At 44.7% G+C, this 20,673-nt stretch overlaps 1 protein-coding gene across 10 annotated transcripts in view; it reads left to right on the top strand.

Moving 5' to 3' along the window:
• GPATCH2L (G-patch domain containing 2 like) overlaps positions 1–20,673 on the top strand; it is a 51,810-nt gene that overhangs the window by 15,142 nt on the left and 15,995 nt on the right. For 6 of the 10 annotated variants that reach the window (XM_019499242.2, XM_014611347.3, XM_059723102.1 and 3 more), the window contains 3 exons: positions 744–798; positions 2,801–2,886; positions 15,903–16,000. In XM_019499242.2, the coding sequence (XP_019354787.1) occupies positions 744–798; positions 2,801–2,886; positions 15,903–16,000 (239 nt within the window). Of the gene's footprint in view, positions 1–650; positions 691–743; positions 799–2,800; positions 2,887–15,902; positions 16,001–19,954; positions 20,306–20,673 lie in introns of those variants that run through there. The other 4 variants (XM_019499245.2, XM_059723104.1, XM_019499241.2 and 1 more) reach the window with 4 other exon arrangements.

Genomic DNA, 20,673 nt, shown 5'->3' on the forward strand with positions numbered 1-20,673 from the left:
TCTCCAGGTTACTCTCATTCATTCAAATCTATTTGCATTTGCTCATATCTGTTTGTAATAAGGCTGTGTCTGTGTGCAGCTCCTGCATGCCATCCCTTCAGTTTATGTTGAACTGTTTTTCCCTTGATGTATAACATGCATTTGCAAGATCCAGGGATCCCCACCACAGCCTTGGGGAGATGGTGCTGATTACTGAAGTAACATCATAGGGGAAGAGCACCCCTGGGCATGAGTCTGGATAGCAAAAATGAGGCTGATAAGGCAGTCGCCAGTTTGCCTTCTCTGCAGACAAAGTGTTCTGGTGTTTCCCTCTCAAATCCTACTATTCACACTCTAAGCCTGGCCAGCTCTACAGATCTTCAGAGTGGATATTTTTGTAACAGCCCTTTTGGGCAGCTATGAGAGAGGGTTGACTACTGATTATGAAGTAATGGATCCAGCCTTCACCAGTTACTGGCATTCAAACTTACTCCCTGTGTCTGAAACTTGTAATTTTAGTACAAGCTCTATTGATATTTAACCAATCTCTCTTTCTCTCTCTCTCCTCTTTCCCCCCCATTCTATGCCTATTTCTATACCTATTTTTTCTCTTCTCTCCTTTTTCCCCAACCCTTTTTTCCTTGTCTCCACTCTTTTCTGCCTCTCTCCAGTTTCTGGTTACCATCAATGGGGAAGAGAGATCGCAACCAGGTAAGCCGGTTCTGCTCTACCCTTTTTATTTTATTTGGTTTCCTTTTCTCTAGAAAGAACAAAGTACTGGCTACAGATTTCCCTCATGTTGCGGCCTGTGTACATGAGGTAAGGCTGCCCCATCCTTTCATCTCATAGGGGTAACTGATCTCTTCTAAGCTCCAGCCACATCCCTCGTGCCAGGGCTCATGTTCTCTGTCTGTGCTGAGGAGTTCCGTAGAAACTCAGCTTCTTCTTTGCATCTGCCTTATTCAGGCTGGTATTTATCTTACTTGACAAATGGTTAGAAAGGGGGTTCCTTGGCTGCAGGAACTCTGGTATCCCAGAATTCCCTGCAAACCTCTCTTTAAACCCTTCACTTTCATCTCATTGGGTCATGCTTCTCTGCAAATCAGGTGGTCAAGCAAGAAGAAAAACTGGTGGCTTCATTGTACTTTATGACCAAACCAGAGAGGTAGTAGAAGAAAGAGAATAATGACCCCTTCCACACTTCATCCTCCTCAGGTGTACATGTGCACTGCCAAGTCTCATACTGTGTAGATCAAATTCTGTGGCAGATGGCTAGCTCTTCTACCTAAAGCAGAAGAACCGGGTCTTTGATTCTGACAAGGCAAAAAGTATCATCCTTTGGGGCACTGGTGCTGTGTGACTGCAATAGCTCCCCCTTTTGTTTAGTGACAAGACGCTGCTCTTGTTTCATGGACACTGATGTTGAATGCACCTTTTTTTTAAATTGGATTTCAGTTTTATTGTCTTTTTTTGGTTAAAGCTGAAGGGGGGAGAACCACTGTGCTACTGCTAATGTGATCCTTCCTTTACTTGTCAGAGTATCACCCAAAATATTTGAAACATTGTCAGAGGAGAGACTGACTGTGTAGAGCTAGAAGAAATACCCTTTTAGTGATGAACTTAAACAGCTACAAGGGATCAGTAGAGGTCTCTTCCTACTGTAATGTTGTTTGCCTGACAGTAGGTAATAGACTATGTGATAATAGATGCTTATAGCACTTCTTTCTGTAAAAGGTCCTATTTATAAAGAATGCTTCTGATTTCTCAGTTTCTGACTGGTATTGATACTCAGAGTCCTGCCACTGTTGGAGGATAATTATTTCATCCTTTTTTTGAAGCAGAAATAAAACATCCCGGTTCTTTTAAGAGAGAGTGCCATGGGTATAGCATTTTACAAAGCAGATAAAATTGGATTACTTGCTTTGAAGAGCTTCCAGTCCATGTTGAGTGAAAATAGAAGGTGCAGATGCATATGGTAACTTGGAAGGTTAATGCAGGTGTTGGGGGATAGCTACCAGGATATAGTCTGCATTCTGCTTGCAGAAATGATGAGTGTTGACCTGTGGTTGAGTAGTAACTATTCAGTCCCCACCCCATCCTTCAAAAAGAATAGTTTTCTAAGACCGTGTCTTTGAAGACAAACCTTAACTAGTTATGTTTGATATTTCTTAAGCTGTTCCTGTGTCTGTATTATGAGAGAAGATCTAAGGTTGTTTTGATGAACAGAAGGAGGGGAGTTCTTGTCTCAGAGATTGATTTCACGTGTCTTCCTACTGAGAGAAATCCTGCAGATCGTGGTGGGGATCTCGCATGAAGCTATTTCTTCTGTGGTTGGAAAAAATGTCAGCTGTCCTTGGAATTAGCTTTGAAACTGAGCTTTTGAGGGTGTTGTGAGAGTCTCCTAGTAACATCTGCATTGTTGTAGGTGTCCAGGTATTATGAGGTTCTCTGCTTGTACGATGCATGCAAGTGGTTTTGACCATCAAGTTGAGCTTATGGGCAGGGAGCTCCCTTAGCGATGTGGGCTTGGACCATGGAGTGGAGTCTCAGGAAATCCTATATATGCTTTTGTTTATCCTAACATTTGTTGTGCTCTGAACTAGTAGAGCAATACTGCAGTGCTTCTGTAGTATCCTGTCTGAGAGTCAGCTATCACTTTTTTTCTACAAGTATTGGAGAGTGTGAATAAAGCACAAGTAAGGAGTGAAATTGAGCAGTTGACCCTGAAGACAGACAGTTCCTTTAAAAACTTTGCTGAAATAAACTCTCTTGATTTTTATTTTTTTTTTCTCTTCTCTCTCCCCCCCCCCCCCCCCCCCAGTTCAATCCATTATCTCCTCTCTACTCTCTGGATGTTCTTGCTGATGCATCCCACCGAAGATGCTCACCGGCACACTGCACTGCCAGGTAATTCCTCCATTCCACTCCTGCTATGTAGGCCATTCTTCATGTACCCCCTTGGGTGTTTGCTTGGGTCCTTCAGAACTAGCAGGTCTGTAGGTTAATGCACTCACCTTTTCCCTTGGAAGCCCGTGTCCCAATTCTGATGAAGCACCTCATGCAATGAGTTTGGTCCCCTTCCAGTTGCCAAGGGGTATGTAAAGTGGTGAACACTAAAGTGCTATGAGCCAGAATGCCAGCCAGATTTAAAATAGACTGGATATCTGCCACGTGGTGCCTGCTAATATCAGCTAGTGGGTTGCTGTTGATGCAGGTAAAGATGTCCACAGTTATTGTTGCATCTAAAGACAATTGAAAACCAAGAAAGTGATAATAAACTGGTATGAGTAAGATTACTGAGGAATCCTGAGAAACCTGATTATTGAAAGTGGTCATTTTGAACAGAAGAATGTGGCACTCTTATGGCCAATAGTTCATGCATGTTTGAGTTGGTATTGCTAGATTCAAGGGAAGAGGTCATGTACTATTCAAGTGCCCTCTGCTGGCCAGCCGTGTTTGTAATTGAAGTGCTTGTCCCACAGGAATCAATCCAGCTTTCAAAAGTGATGGCTGTTAATGGTTGGAGTGTCCTTGCTACCATTGAGTCTTGTGAGGCTTGGCAAAGGAGGAAATTCTACTTAGGTTTTTGAAGGGCTTATTCAGAAGAAGGCTTACCTTTGTGGTTCCCTTGTCCTTGTTAATTATCAAATAGAACATGAAATATGCTGCAAGGATTTTGTCTAAATGAAGGCTTGGCACTGCTCAGCTCAGCCTGTTCTCCCACTGACTTGTGAAGACTTTTGTAATGCTGGACCATGACTTCACATTGCACATGTGACCTGCATAGGATACACCAGCTAGAAGTAAAGGAAGTTTCTGGACTTTCAGTCAAGATAAGAATAAAGAGGGAATATACAGAAATGCCAGCAAGCCAACCTACTCTTTTGAGGGATCTTGCCTTCAAAGTTTGCCTCAGAGTGGAAGTCTGTGTCATGACCTCCATTGTGAAGTGAGCTGCTCCATCTCTTCATAGTGAAGTGAGCAGATCCCCTGTGATTCATTGAATGCATAACCAGTACTATATAGCAGTTACAAATAGAACCAGCAGTTCCCTGCTCTCCCTTTAGAATACAGATCTTGTTGTCACCTGCTATTTAATACAGTTATTTGCTGCTGTACTTTCTGGTGGTGTAGTCCCTACCTTGCTGATGAAAGCACTGTTTTGCTATTGATAACAGCAGTATTGAAAAAAGCTTTTCTGAAGCAAGAGTGGCCCTTGGAGGGTGTTCGTTTGTGCTGTTAATGGTTGAATTGCCAATGGATGTATATGAGTGTATCCTGAGCGCACACAGAAATTTGAGCACTATTTCAAAGAGTAGTCTTGGTGGGTGCTGGTCAAAATCTAACTAGGCTAATTGCGTAGTCTCAATTCCTCCTGTAGTTTCTCAAGAAGCTGAACTTCATTTCTTATCCTAATTTGTGACGTGATGGTACCAGCTGCTGTTAAACAAGCTGTTTGTTCTACCCCAGAAGCGGCTGCATTTCAAGTGCTTGCAATGTAGGAGCAAAGTGGTCCCTGTAGAATAGATAGTATGAAAAGGGCTTCAGAATCTGTTGAGAAGAAATGTGCCAGGCAGCCCCATATGCCTGGCTGAGACTGAAATCTGTAGTGCAAGGCACTTTTTTATATAAAAGATATGAAAGACCAACACACTTTCATAAACTCCATTACAGAAACATCCCCACAACAAACAGATGCCCTTCACAGCCAGATTCTCCTTTAACTCCATACAGACACACTAAAAAGACCGTAAACAGTATTGCTTACTCCTTGGAGAATGTTCAGAGGGTACTCTGTGGGCATACTTGTCCATAGATCCATTCCATGCTTGTTTATTCATGCTTCTTTAAACTCTATACAATTTGCTTCCCTTCCTAAAGAATCTGTCTGTCTAGGAAGAAAGTTTTAAATCCTGAGATCATGTGCAGTGGGTTTAGAAATAGGCTCGTCTTGATGTTTTGGAAACTCATTATCTGTTTGATGCTTTGCATGGGAGAGAGAGCTGGGGTTTTGGGGTTTTTTTTCCCCCCCTTTAACGTTTTGTCATCTTTTCTGAACACTAGCTACAGTTGTGAAAGGCTTTTCAAAGGCACTTGATGGATGTGTGGTTATTGGGTTCAGTCTGTTCTCTTCCCCCATGGAAGTGTTTACTTCTCTGGTGGCTTTTGGTGCCATTCATTTGGCAGCACAATGAGCAGTTTGGAACCATTTGGAATCATTTAAACAGAGCCGCTAGCCAGAATGCTGAGTACAGAGCCATGGGTGTGCAAGAAGGGCTTTTCAGTGTCAAGGAGAATGTTCTGTGGAGAGGGTTTCTTGGGAAGACTCAGTTGAAAGGCTGTATAAATTGTACTGTACCAAGATTTCCTTTCTTGCTTTATCTCTGCGATGAGGAGAGATTTCATTCAAAGTGCCTGGGTAGCACTGGGAATTTCACACCCATCATTAGAAGCAGTTTTGTGTGTGTGGTGACTTATTAGTGGTATAATTTTATTTTGCAAAGCGAGGAGAGTTTCCTTCTTTCTTGCAGCTCTCCCCAGGGATGGTTGGTGTATTAATTTGCTGTATTGCCTCCTGGCTGTTCCCAGGCTGTCTTTCCTCTTCATCATGGAATTTTTAATGGCCCTGCCACCTCTTGGGAGGCGTGCAAGGAAGAGTACCTCGGGGATCTCTTTCCTTTTTTCACATGCCTATAATTACTCTCCTTTAAGAGCACAAAGTGTTTGCTAATCATGCCTCATCTGTTAAGGTTGCTTGTCAATGCAGCCTTTTAGAACAAGCAAGTAGGATCCTTAGGTAAGTAGGTCCATGCAAGGCTATACCTGCCCACAACCATCTACTTTTTCTTGCATCCTAAAATAGTGGTTTGAACAGCCCATGGTTTTCTTTTTCATGCTTCTTACGATTAATGCACTTGAGTTGACTTTAAAGCTCAAGCAGGGCACTTGATTCAATATTAGGACATTCTGTCATTCCATATTTAGGAAGTTGTCTCGTGTTTGCTGTTGCACCATTGGTCTGATAACCTCACCCACAGTCTGGGGAATACTGTGTTTTCATAGTAACTTGACCCTTTGCTTCCCCTTCATCTGGGCATTTGTGCCTATTGGAATTATGGGTGCAGGGAAGGCAGGTGGTTTCCAGTGCCATTTGCTGCTTGGCTAGCCTCCAACATAGAGCTGGGGTGGAAATGTGTTTACTGTTAGAAGAATAGGGGCATGGTCAGTAGCCAGAGTAGCAGCAAATTTAGATTAAGAAGGTGTAGTTGAGAGTTTAGAAGTGTAAGTTAGGAAGACATTTGATCTATGCCCTTGAATCAACAATAGAGGCCTGTTGGCATGTGCTCTGGATTAGTTCTAACCAACAGAGCAGTTTACTCAGGCAGTGGAAGGGGAAATCTAATATCTGCATGGAATGTAAGACAGAAATCTTAGCTTTCCCCTTAATACAGTGTTGGTTGCACTGGGCTGTGGATTTTGTAGCACTGTTAGAATAAAAATGTTGGGATGCCTGTGCTGGCAGATGCAGCTCCTGCAGTGTGAGCACAGACAAGAAAAATCTTGTTTCTTCTTACCTGGATCTATGTAGAGACCACTGCACATATATGTATTTCCCTCAGGATATGGGAATGATGAACTGCTGAGGAAGTGGGTGCCATTCCTAACATAGCTGAGGCCAGAGGACAAGTGTGGATAATTGCAGGTTACCCCTTCTCCCATGGTTGTATCCCATTTCTCTCATTGCAACCAAATGTTCATATTCTCAGAAAACTTAGTATGTATGCACAGATGTCTTCAGCAGTCAGATTTTTTTCATAGAATCATATAAAATCACAGTTGGCCCATCTTTCTCCTTTGAAACTTTTCCATCCTCTTTCCCATTTAGCTGGAGCACTTCTGTCCCTCTCTGCTAGAACCTAGTTGATATTCTGCTGAAGGACCGTAATCAGTATTTGTGACAGGATTGCACTGAACAGCTGCTATCAACCCAGAGTGTTGTAGTGATAGAGAAGTAGGGTGGGAAGGGACCTCCAGAGGTCATCTAGTCCAGCCCCCTGCCTAAGGCAGGATCATCCCTATCCAAACTGTTCCATACAGCCATAATCTAAACTCCTCCGTAACACTGCCTTCAACCCTGACACAGCATAGACCTAAGGCTTAACCTGTCACAAGTAAAGCAGGGGAACCATGTCAACCAACTGCCTATATAAAATGTTGTCAATATATGCTCAAGAGGTCCTGGATAAAGGGCCACACACCTTGCTACAGAGGAGGGCAAAAAGCCTCACAGTCCATACTAGTCTGACCGAATGATAAAATTCCTTCCTGACCCTAAATGTGGAGATTGGTCTGACCCCAAGCAGAGGAGCAAGACCCTCTAGCCAGGAACCTTTGGCTTTGCTTCTAGCAGGAGAATCAGCACACCCCACTGATGTCACATTTACTAATTTTATGTCTAACATTCCCCCTATAATAAGTCTTAGTTTTCTTAATCATGGTTAAAAGTTGATACCCTGTAACTTTAGAGTTTGGTTTGTCTGCTGCTGTCCCTTTCTTTGTCTATGAAGACATTACCCTCAGTGAATCCTTGCTTTCTGACAGGCCTGGCGAATAGGGTGGCCATCATAGAGGACATTCTGGTTTTCTGCTACTTTGTCCTCTGTCCTCTATAGATACTAAACCTGACGCCTTTATGTCCTCTATTTTTCTCTTTAAGAAAAAAAAAAAAGGTAACAGGACCCCCTCTGCCTGCTTTCACTTTAAAGCCAGAAGTACGTATGGTCTGTGCCAAAGACATTCGCCAGTAGGGTGGCCATCATAGAGGCCAGTCCAGCTGTCCTCTGTCCTGTATTGATACAAAACCCCCAACGCCTTTATGTCTTCTATAGCGGACATAGGGTTTCGTATCAATAGAGAACAGAGGACAGCTGGACTGGCCTCTATGATGGCCACCCTACTGGCGAATGTCTTTGGCACAGACCATACGTACTTCTGGCTTTAAAGTGGAAGCAGGCAGAGGGGGTCCTGTTACCTTTTTTTTTTTTTTTGGTTAGAATCTTAATTATTTGGGACATCAGAAGAAAAGCAAGTTTGACCAGGGTCCCATCAGCTGCTTCTCAGAATGGTTTTATTGAATCTTTTAAATCTTTTCTTGGTCACTATGACCATGGCTTAAAAGGGCCCATAAGATTCAGACTATTTCAGAAGCCAACTATTCTGCAATGATTCTGGACCCCCCTGAGGCAGTGGAGAGTAAAAAAGGAGACTCTTTCTTGTGCACAGAAAATAACTGCTGTGTGATTTGGTACGTGGGCTGTACACAGTGGCTTGCATGAGCACCTTGCAGTGATTTAGGCACGTGTGAAATGTAGATCAGACTTGGGTACCCAGCTGACTGTACATTTCAAGAGGAGGAGGAACTTTGTGCTATTAATTTTGACCTTTGAAGCCACCATAAACAGCCTTCAGTTTTACCTTAGGGCTAGAAAAGGAACCTCTTATTTGGCTTCTGTTTTCTAAGAACACAGCAACACACCAGCAACAGCTGGCTGGCATGCTGCTTTAGTACCAGTCTCCTTGTTAGAAGTCTGTCTCTATTGAATACTTACTTTAACATGAGGATAATCTTACCCTGTGTTTGAACGACATCTTTAACTCTCCCAATAACATTTCCTTAGTATAGTCCAAATGCTTTGCTTCCAAGTGTAAGGATAGAATGTAGTTCGTATAGATTACAGCAGTATGAGGTAGTAGTGAGAGCCTTGCATCTTGGGTATTTTGTATGCGTGCCAGCTTCCCAGGAGGAACTAGACTGAGTCTCATAATTTTGAATTCTTGTTTTCCAGTGAGAAGCTTTTCACTGCAGCTGAGGGGAGTGCTTGACACAATTACTGTTCTGAAGAGAGCTCTTTATCTTGCCTAAATGTTACTGTTTCAAAGTTTTTGGATAAAATAAAAAATAGGAGGAAAAATGCCCAGATCTGTTACAGAGAATCTTCTGCCATGGTTGGTGGCATCTGGTTTCTTCTAAATATGGCTTCTTCTGAGTATGTGTTTCATGGCATGAGTTTACAGTCTAGGCTTGGTTTTCATCTCTGAGTTGTTCTCAGGGACTTAAATGAAGTGATCTGGTGTTTCTCTTTCCAGTTCCTTGTAGGTGGGTGTCCACATTACAAACAAGCTGCCATTGCAGTGGGCACTAATTATGCCCTTCCTTGAAAAGCTGAGGCTTAAGTGACCTATATTCACTAGATACCTGTCTGCTCCTAAGGCAGTGTTTCCCAACTGGTGTGCTGCACCACACTGGTGTACCATTAGGCACATCCAGGTGTGCCATGGCATTTTGGGCTGGAGCCAGCCCCCCCCTTCCCCCCCCCCCCCCCCCCCCCCCCCCCCCCGCTGCTGCTGTGAACAGACAGACAGACAGAGCGTGGCGTCACCCAGGCAGGTTTCAAAGTTGTTGTGGCATGGTATATTTAACTGCCCCCTGCACCTGAACCTACATCTCCCTCCAAAATTAATCTCTTCCACTAAGCATGTGATGGTGGAAGAGGATGTACAATCTAAACTCTCCTGACGCACGGTGGGTACAATAAAACACAACCTTCTCTTGTCTTAAGCTTCTCAGTACATGCAACTTTGACTGGAGAGAGAGCTGCAAACCTTAAGCATCCCTGTGTTTAACAACAAAAATAGGGGAGAACCCCAGTTTCCCAGAGCCCACTGTGATGAAAATTATCACTATTGGGGAATAATGCAGATTTTTCCCATAGAAACATATTCTTGCTGAATTGAAGCTCTCCTGGTCTTAGACAGGATCCTTGTGTAAAGCTCTCTGATTACCTTCTAGGATTAATCAACATTCCCAGTTATGATGGAGCTCTGTCCTTTGGTGCCATGGTCTTTGGATAATAGAGTAACAAGGCAGAATTTCTCCCCGCGTATTCTTAATGTTGGGAGCACTTGACATGAGAGAGAGAGAGAGAGCTTTAATGTTCAACTGTCAGACCCTCCCACAAGACCTGGCTCTTTCTGACTGCTCCATCTCAGCAGCCTCTGATAATTTAGGCATGTGTCTGCTGTTCATTTACTGTCCCAAGCAGTGCCATGCTCAAACATGCCACATTGTTTCCTTAACTGGTGGCAATGTAGATGTATTCATGTAGTGCTGTGCCTAGCTTAATCGTCACTGCTTTGGCCTACTTTTGGTTCAGAAGGTAGCATGGAAAAAGCAGCATGACATTTTTCAGCATAGCACTGCCTGCCATGGCAAGTAAGCAGCATCACTTCTTAGCTATAGATTCCCAGTTATGTAGGATAACAGTACATCTTGTGACTGGAGCTAGTGAGCGGAATCTTTCCAAGTTATGACTCAGCTTTTTTTTCTGTTGCGTTTGTCAGGAGGTGTTTTATCTGTACCCTTTATCTGGCCTTCCTGGCTGTTTTACAAGGCCTGCTGTTGAACTAGACTAACTTGTACAGTCAAGCTTTCAGTAATCCAATAGAGCTATCCAGTCCCTATCCCTTTTAACAAGACCTGCTTGAAATGCATGATATTCACAGAGCAGTGCTGAGGCTAACTGCTACCCTAATACACGTACTAGTGTAGATTTGTCCCAACATTTGGCATGTCTTGTATGCAGATTTACAGTGCCTGTAAAGTTCACTGAGCATTTGAAATTGATGCTTTTACCACCAGGTCAGTCAAAGTTAGTGGGTAATCAATAGGTTCCTGATTTACTATCTAGAGTGTGGGTGATCAATAAGGGATAAACCTGAATGAAATACATGTTACAAGACAATTTATGACCTCTGAGCCTTTGTATATTAGCAGTTGTGCTACTAGATGTGGCATCATTGTTACCGTCATGTTTTTTTTCTCCAACTGGGAAGTGGCTTCACCTTTTACTGTAGTAAGAGATTCTGAAACTTCCTCTATTATGAGTCTTCCTTTTTCTTTGCAATTGCAATAAAGAGGTGACTGAGGTTAGAGCACAGAGCTGAGCTGGGGATCTCCTATCTCTATTTTCTGGGGGTTAGTGCAAATTGCTTAGCATCTCTGTCTCCATGGGGGTGCTTGTGCCCACCTCCTCTCCAGGAACATTGTGAGGACTAATTAGTTAATGTTTGCACACTTATAAAGATAAAAAGTGTTATAGAAGTGCTAGACATTTTGTTTTCTATAGTATTGTAGCGTGTTTCATATAGTTCTCTAGCTAGTAATCTAATCTTGCTTTATTGACACTAAGGTGCAAAATAAAAATCTTAGGCTATAAAATGTTAAACTTTTATTTCTCATGGACACCTGGAGTCAAAAGACCCAATAAAAATATGCTGTAGTTATATCAGATTCTGTGAACTGTTACTGTGTTTTTGTTCACAGTTGGATATTTGCATGTACAGAGGTCACTTAAGTGTCCAGTTAGCCAGTTGTATGCATAAATACCTGATCCATGTGCATAATCATTAAACGTTTCTGAAAAACTTTACCCTTTTCGGTCAAATTTTCAATAGCTTTCAGCTTCCTGCACATGCTGATCTGCACTCAGAAAACTGACCAGTTTATACATTGGCCCTTAGTGGGACCTGACTTAATTTTTTTTTTTTTCAATTGTCCTGTGAATAACTTTTTTTTTTTTTTAGTTTCGTACAGGTGACAAATCTCATAGAACTGTATGAGACTGCCTGGGCCACTGAGTCCAGTCCTCTGTAATGAATGTTTTGTCCAGAAGGTCCATAAGAGCATCTGCTGTGTCCCCTTTCGCACTCTACAGCTGTAATGCACCTGACTTAAAAACAAAAAAAATTTCCAAAATCCATTCCTAGAAACCTTCAGTGCTACAGGAGGAGAGCAGGATAGATAAATGTTGCCATTGCACTGGCAGGGAATTTGTTGGGCAAAATACACTTATATGATTCCAGGAAGTGGACCATATTCCCACTCTGTAGAGCAGAGCTGTTCGACTTTGTGGCTGGGGGCCATGTGCAGTGCCAAAGTACAGACCCTGTGCCACACATGGTGCAGGCTTTATGCTGTAGGCCGGGGCCCCCAGGATGCCATCCAGCCCCAACTCTGTGGGTGCACCAGCAGCCCACGGCTCTCTGGACCCTACCTCTCAGCACAGGAATGAGAGAGGCAGCTACAAGCGCCTGTGGGCCAGATGTTAACCCCTTGCAGGATCTGTTGCAGCCACTGGGTTGCCATGGACAGCCCTGCTGTAGAGAGAGAGAGAGACAGACAACTCCAGTGGTCTTTTCCAATCTGACCTGAGTGAAAATTACCTCCTGGGCTTACAGCTGGCAGTGTGTTTAACCCAGAACAATTTATACCAATCAAGCATCTGCGACAGAACTGAGTACCATTAGGAGTACTAATGCACCCAAGCCAATGTCCAGTGCTTCAGAGTAAGATTAAGCACCCTCAGAAGCCAAGTGATGTATTCAAGGGTAGGGGTGGAAGTCTTTTTGATCCCTGCAGGTGACTAGCAGAAGCCCTGAAGCATGGGTTTACCAGGCATCTCCTGCATATGTCAGCCCTCTGCATGGTTATCGTGCCTTTTTATGGGGATATAAAATGCTTGAAATCTGGTGTCACATGCTCTGATGGCTGCTCCAAGAACACCCTTATTCTGTTGCATTGCCCCTTCCATAAACTTACCAAGACCATCTTGGGGCAGTTCATGTGACTCACCCCCACTGCTTGAATTGAAAGAACATTCCAGAACATCACTTCACAGTGCAAAATGCAGAATCGGGGGCACTTGAGGCAGGCGATAGCAAACACACAAGAGGAGCAGGCATCTGAAATATACTACCTCTCCTCCAGACAGAAACAGTAGTTAGGTGCCTTCCTGCAACCTTAAGTTAGGTGCTTGCATGAGACTGGGATTCGCAGCCTGAAACCCCCGCCCATTCTTAAATGCAGAAGTCATCACTCTGGTGCAGGTGCCTGACTATATAGCTTAGGGAGAAAGGGAGCCCTGGGTTTCAGTCCTCGCCCCTGGGACCTCTTACACATTTGTCATTAAATGAAAAGCATTTGAAGCAGGAACTGTAATGGGGGAGCTCCCAGGGGTATGTCCTCTTCTCTAGGCTACGGTCAACTCCACTCTTTCCCTGCTCTTGTCCTTTCTTTGCCCCTTTTCTCTCTGAACAACTGACTCTTGCCTTCCTTCTAGCCCAGTGGCCCAATTTCAATACGGTGCGTGAAGAGTACATGTGCCATGTGTCCAGCCTAGCATCAAACCTGGTAGATTAGGCTCTTTCTTGAGATGTGGGAGTTCGAGTCCAGACTTCTCATTTAAGGGGCACATGGTTTAACCTAGTGGCAGCTGACCTTTTAGGCAGGTATGTCATAATTTAAGCCCTGCCCTCTCCTTGAGTGCTGTTCTGATCCCTGCCTCTGAGAGACATACCTGATAAAAGTCTGGTGTGCTAGCCTGGAGGCAGGGAGGGCTCAAGCCTCCAGTCAAACAGAGTGGAGATGGGTCAGGACACTGTTGTAAAATAGAGATTGCTGCCAAAAGCCAGGTTAACCCTTCCTTGGCCCCACAGCCTCCAGAATTTTATACAGTGAGAGAGGATCTGAAGTCTGAAATTCAGGGGCAGCTACAGGGCCAGAGAAGGGTTAACTTGGCTTTTAGCTGTGACATCTGGCACCACCTCTTGCAGGTATCCCCACTCCTCTCCTTCCTGCCTTCCCTCAGTCCTGCTCCTGCTTCTTTCTGTGGGCTGGAGACTCAAGTCCCCTTGCCTCCGTTCTGGCGCATCCAGGGCTCTTATGCCACACAGCAGCTGGTTGTGCCACCTATACCTCTTGTGGGTTAGCCAGCCTTGCTTTAACCACTAAGCTAATATGCAGGGGGTGGGTATACCTCCTCCCCTTTCCTCCCCATGTTTTTGAATGAAAATGGCCCTGGAGTAGGCCCTCAGAGGACCAGCACATGGGCATGTGTGTAGAATGTCACAGACCACCTGAAGACGCTTCCTCAGCCTGATGAAGTGTGTTTGTGCTTAAAAGCTTGCTAAGAAGAATTTTTCCAACTAGGTGAGTTGGTGTAATAAAAGATATCCAAAGAACCTTGTCTGCCTGTGTCCTTAGACCAACATGGCTACAACCTACATCCCTGAGGGTGGATTTAAGCTAACTTTAAGTGCTTGGACACTCTTTTCAGACAAGATAGTGGTGTCTCTGGACATATGCAGTAGCTGAAATTTATGTGCCTAAAGGAAACTTAAGAGAAATCAGGTGCCTGTGTGGATTGGGGAGATTCTTTGAATCCCTCTCTTGGACTTAAGTACCTGAGTTCCTTTGTGACTCTCACCCTAAGTGACTTTCCCAGGGTCATAAAGAAAGTATTTGGGACTTGAAGCCTCTTTTATTGCTAAATTGTGCATTTTTTTTATTCATTGTGTCTCATTTCTGGGGAGGTGTCTACTGCTGAATTCAGCTTCTTTGTTTCTTCCTATGAGCAGATATCCAAGTAAGTAGGTGGAATTAGATACCAGTACTTTATCCAAGCCATAACAGTTAAATTAGTGCCACTGGAAATCATCATTAGGATTCTGGGCCAACAGTTGATGTAAATAGGCAAGTTTGTATCCTTGAGCTATGGATTTGGCATAGTTGCTAGGTCAGTAAAGCTGTATGATGAGTTAGTAGAAACCAGGATTTGGTGTTTTCACCAGTTTAAGAGGCTGAAGATATGCAAGCTTGAATTTAAATTCATGTGAATACTGGTTCAGCTATATCTGTGGTGAAAATAGGCATGGAATTTGATAATATAAGTGCATCCTAAAGAAGCCCTGCACTTGCATTGTTTTTGGAAGATTATGAAATTAATCATAGAGGCAAGAAATTTTACCATACTCTTTAATGAAAACTTAAAAATTCTGCAGAACTGGTGGAGACCTTATAGAAATGGTGATGTGGTATCCACCATATAACCTGTCCCTGCGAAGACTTTGATAACTGATGGGGAGCCTTTAGAGAGCATTAATATCTTTTAGAAATGAATCTACAGTCCAGACGTGTGTCCTTGATTTGGTATCAGAGCTGCTGGAAAAAATCAGAAGCATTAAAAGTGTGTCCTGAGGATACAGAGGGGTTATATGGATGAGCATGGGCAGATCCGGAGTGGGGTGCAGTGGCAGAGTTGCCACCCCTCTTTTAGATTATGCTACAGGAGCAGCAGCTGGAGACTTTTTTTAAGTCTCTGAATCAGGTAAGAATCTCCCCCTCCCTTCCCCTCCATGCCCAGCAGCACATTCCCTCTTGTCCCCTTTTCCCTTTGTCCTGCCTGCCACTGCTGCTGTCCATGACTGACCCAGGGGCAAAGAGAGCTCCAGAGCTGCTCCTGCCTTCCTTCAGCCAGACTGCTTGGGGAACCCAGCTGCTGTCCCTGGTTGAGCCTGACTCCCTGCACAGCCAGGCTGGGATAGGGCAGAGCTCCCACCACTCCCAGGTCAGCCTGGGACAGCAGCAGTGGTGGATGAGGGAAGAGATGATGAATGAAAGGGGAGCGGAGGTGCTGCTGAGCACGGTGGGGAAAGGAGGGGATGCTGAGAGCAGGGAGCGAGGAGGAGGATTTTTTACCTGATTCGAGGACTTAGTCCTCAGCTTCTGCTATTCCTTGGTGTGGTCTGCCCACCCCAGGGGAGGTGGGGGGGCAGGGGGAAGCAGGAGTGCAGCCACCCCTGCAGTACTGATTGCTGTTCCTGCATCCCTCTTTACAAAAGCTTGAATCTGTCCATTCAAATGAGTTTCTGCTGTTCTTAGGTTTTTACTTTGCCTGGGATAAAGGCAAGATAATTTGAGGCTGGTTGGGGTGGGGTGGAAGGGGGTTGTTGGTTTTATGGTCAGTGTCTTTTTTTCTGGAAGCTTGTATTAGGATAGATTTTAAACAAATTTCTTCCCCCTGTAGACAAACAAACATACATCTGGGACCTCCTTGCTCAAGGGATATCAAGAGGAAACGAAAGCCAGCAGCAGCTACGGCCTCCATTTCCAGTCTGACTTCAGGTAACTTGGCTTAATCTTGTTCACTCCTGGCTGTCCGTAGGCACTTCCTCCGAGGGGATGTTTCAGCACAAGCAGTGCTAAGGCCAAGATATTCAAAAGTGACTGGTGATTTGGAATACCTTAGTTCTGTGGCTCTCTGCTTGCAAGGCCTTATAGTAGAGGTGTCAGACATACAGCTGTGTCCCACAAAGGTAAATTATCTAGTCTGCAGGGCTTCTCGTGGTTCAGAAGACCCACCTCTGCATCTGGCGTATGGGCCCAGAAATTTGGTCAGTGGGGTGAATAGCAACAGTGTTAACCCTGGTAGGTTTCTGAGCTGCTGTTAGCAGGGCAAGCACCAAGTGGGTCAGTGCTGTTGTCACTCACCTTGCTGTCAAATTCCCAATTTGAGATCTTTTTTGGAGATGTAGTTCTGTGGCAGCAGGGCAAGCAGTGGCAGCATTTACACTAAGCCTGTGTGAAGCAGCAAGTATTTGATTCAGCTTTGGATTCGGCCGATTCAGTGATTTGAATCACTGTCCGGACTCAATTTGGCCAATTCGGATTCAGAGATTCAGCCACTGAATCGGGCCAAATCTCCTCTGAATGGAACAGGTGGTGGTGGCAGTGTCAGCGGTGGGGGTGTGACAGCAGTGAGCAGGGCCCTGTCTCCTACCCGCTCCCTCAGCCGCCTCATGGCTGCTCCACCTGGCCCCAGCATCCTGGCACTTAAAAAAAAAAACCCATATCACATCATCCTGCGGGGGGGGCCCAACCCCCCCCCCAAAAAAAAACAAAAACAAACCCAAAACAAAACAAAAAAACCGAAACAAACCATTAACCGGCTGCAGCAATGGTGGTCAGGACCTCTGGGGGCTCATGGCAGAGCCCTCCTACACAGTGCGGTGCAGCGGGGATCAGATGTCCCCCTGGCACCCATGCGTCAGCTTTCACATCATGCGGGTGCAGTGTGGTTTGGTAGGACGCTGCAGGGGTCTGTGCACTGTCTGGAATCTGGGAATGCTTGGGCTGAGCGCTGCTGTCCGGGTGACTGCTGGAGTCTCCCCAGCTCCAGGACAGTGTGCGGCCCTGCTGAGCTGTGCTACACCCACTCGATGTGACAGCTGCTGCATGAATGCCAGGCTGGGGTGGGGGCTCTGCTGCAAGCCCCCAGAGGCCCTGATTGCTGCTGCTGCAGTGGTGAGTGCAGGGCTTTTGGCAGGGGGGGTGGGGGGGGTGCGGTTTGTTTTTTTTTTTTAAGTGCTGGGGTGTTGGGGCAGCCATAGGAGGCCTGGGAGAGTGGGTTGGGGGTGGGGCTGGGTGGGAGGGTGCTTTGGGCAGTGGGGAGGGGAGCCAGTGGGGGATGGGGCTGGGTAGGGGTCCCCCCCCATGGTTCCCTCCCTTCTCCTGCAGCCCCTCTGCCCGCTACTTACTGGCATGGAGCCCGGGTCCAGCTCCCTGCGGTGGCAAGCGGGGACCACCCAAATCTCTGCATCAATTCGGAGGCTTCTGATTCGATTCGGTCTTTTTAATGGGTCTCCCTATTTGATTCGGATTTGGAATCGGGAGAATCGGGCTGAATCTCCTCCAAATTGAATTGGCTACCAAAGCTTTGCACAGCCCTAGTTTACATCCTGCATTTGATGGTCCTGATTTTCAGAAAGACTAGACTATTTGTCCTTTTGAAAATCATTCCCTTTTCAGGTATTTCAGGTTAGACATCTAAAATCATTAGGTAAATATCTTGGTGCTGAGCTAAGGTGAGAGTTCCTGAGGACAGCAGGGTTGGAGGTAAGGGAGCACTATCTAAAGATAGCTCAGTATTTTCAATAGCATTGTTGGCTTATAGTTAAATGAAACATGCCAGGGATGAGACAAGTGTTATGAGTTAGTGGCATTGCACATTTGCACAGCAGGTAAAAGAGCTGCCCAGTGAATGATCACATGGCAATATACCTTAGAGTTAATGTTGTTTGTATTGCTATGTCATGTACTGCAGTATTCTGTGCCATTATTTCCTTTGTTCTCACATGAAGCCATGCTGTGTTGTAACTGATGAGGTTACGCCTCTTAATGTCTGGTGTGCCCTGGTGTTTTGCTGTTGTTTCTGGGAGCTTCCACAAGAACAGAACCCTCACTAAATGTAATGCCATTTCCTGAATGGACACTGAGGGTCCAACTCCACTTGGCAATACTTGCCACTACAAGTAAATATGGCCTTTGTTATCCATCTTAATTCAAGAGTGTAATGCCAAGAGTGCCAGTTTCTTTCCAGATTGATAATACTTGAAGTGACTTTTGTTTTTCAAGGTCTTGTGAGCAGTTGCTCTGATACAGGTGTGAGACTAAGGATCAGAAAAGCTTTTAGGGGGTGGGGAGACACCTGCTTGAGTTGAGTGCCAGCCCACCTGTCTCCCCAAAATTCTTTATTTCTTCAAGCAGTTACCATGTGGCCCATATTTTCGTTCTGGCTCATGAGCAAATTATCATTATGAACAAATAGCAAGAAAGTTTGGCCCGGAGGGGTTTGGAGAGAGAGAGAAGACTGAGGTGTAGGAAATGGCAGGGAGGACCATAGAAACTAGAGCGGGTGGGTAGAATTAAGATGCTGCCTTTTCTGCATGCTGGTGGATGAATAAGAATAATGAAGCTGAAAGAAAGTCAGGTAACCTGCCCAGGCCAGAATATGTTATGCATCTGTACCATTCAGCTGGATCTCTGCTTCTTTATCTGCCCCCTATTCTCTTCTTACCCTCCTGAAGAGTGCCAGTTTGGTAAGGTCTGTATTCGCCAACATTAATACTTGGCTACTGTGAATTTAGGATGTCCATTGCTGGCTTTGTAGATTACACAAAGATGATTTGAATTCTGTTGTGAGTTTTAATAAAAATGGATCTGTATAGCTAAGGAGGGTGTGCTATAGGGTTCTCTTTGTCAGAACTCTGTCCTATGATGGTCTTCCCTCTTGCATCGTTTCTTTCTTTCAGCCTCTTTCTTGTTTGGTATGCAGCTTTTGTGGTGCATTGCTGATCTGCTGATCTATTTCTATGGCTTTAAATCCTAAGCACTTCACAAATTGTACTTGACTGCTTATGCAAACTATATAGGTATATAGCTATATATACCTATATAGCTATATAGGTATCACTTCTCCCAAAAAGTGAAATGCATCTGTGTCTAGAGTGGAGTCTGACAGCTGGAAAACAGCACACAACACTGGCAGTTACAGTCAGGAAGGGAGAAAAATAGCATATCTAGTGTAACTGAGGAAAGCAGAATGTAATTGTTGGAATCTGCACAGGATGCTTCTATAAATACAATAACTTATAGGGAAAGTGCCACAACATATTTAATGACCAAAAACAATAAACATCTGTCTTGCATCCTATTTAAATGTAGCCCGTCCACTGGTACCAAGTGGTAGGGAGATTTGGTTCTGTATTACTTTCCAGGAAAGAGCTTCCTTTACTAGATAACTGAAACTGCTTCCTCTAGTACCTGTTTCTCACTAGAGACCTACTGTTCATATACTAGATGTACATCTCTGTTGGTGCTTATGAAATCTGATGTAATCTCCCTCAGAGGCAGTATGACTGCAGACTGCTAACAGGTGCTTTAATGAAATGCCCAGGAATACTTTTAAAATATATGCAGAATTAATTAAATGTAGCCTTCTGTTTGTAAGGCAACAGCATGTTAGTGCAGACTTCTTCCTTCACACAGTCACTAGTTAATGACATTTATTTAGTAACTTGGGTTTCCCAATCCCTGGGTTAGCTTGGTAACCTCACTTTCTTTCACTGCAGATATCTCTTTTATTGGAGGAATCCTATTCCTTGTATGAAAGATGATTCACAGGGGTGAATGAGAATTAATTTGAGGGAAGGGAACAGGCATGAACACAGTGCTAGATTTCTCCTCCTTAAAATAGCTCCTTGGCTGAGTCCAACTGCTCTCGTCTCACTTGTTGACCAGGTCATGCTTCAGCAATCTTCTTTTTTGCAACCTGAGTGCCCCACGGAGGTGAAGGACACAGCCCGAGCTGGCTCCATCAGTCAGCAGAACAAATGGGCTTGCTCTGCCTAACATCGGGCCATCTCGGATTCCACCTCTTTTATAGAGATGAGTGATGAAGAGGGGCTCGTTCCGCTTTGCCGCTGTATTAATACACATCAGGGGCCAGCTCCCGGCACTAAATCACGCTACTGCATACATCTGTTATCGGACTCCTCACCAGCATGATGAACAAGACTGCAGATAGAGGCTTCCTTGTGTCATTCTTTATAGGATTTTCCTAAAAGAATAAATAGCTCAAATCTCTGCCAACACTCTCCCCTGTCATTGTGATGAATTTAGCTTCTTTCTTAAACATGCAGCTACAAATCTTCCCCTGTCGTGCCTGCCCCCCCCCCCCCCAAAATCCTCCCCCATCTGCAGAAAGTTTTTAGTTGGGTTTGACTGAATTCATGGCGTTAATAAAGTGTGTGTGAAATGCACATGCTTGCTCTCTTCCCATGGCAGAAATAAAAGGAGAGACCTGGGGCTCCATTTATTTGGTCACTCAAGCTTGCTCTTCCCATGCCTCTTCAGCTCAGTAATTAACAGGGCTCTCATGCAGTTTGTTTTTATAAGAGGGCCATGTGCTCAAGCCTATTTAGATGTACCCAATACGCTAAGGGAAACACCAAATCTAT

The sequence above is a fragment of the Alligator mississippiensis genome, chromosome 2 (genome assembly GCF_030867095.1).
Source record: "Alligator mississippiensis isolate rAllMis1 chromosome 2, rAllMis1, whole genome shotgun sequence".
NCBI classification, from domain to species: domain Eukaryota; kingdom Metazoa; phylum Chordata; order Crocodylia; family Alligatoridae; genus Alligator; species Alligator mississippiensis.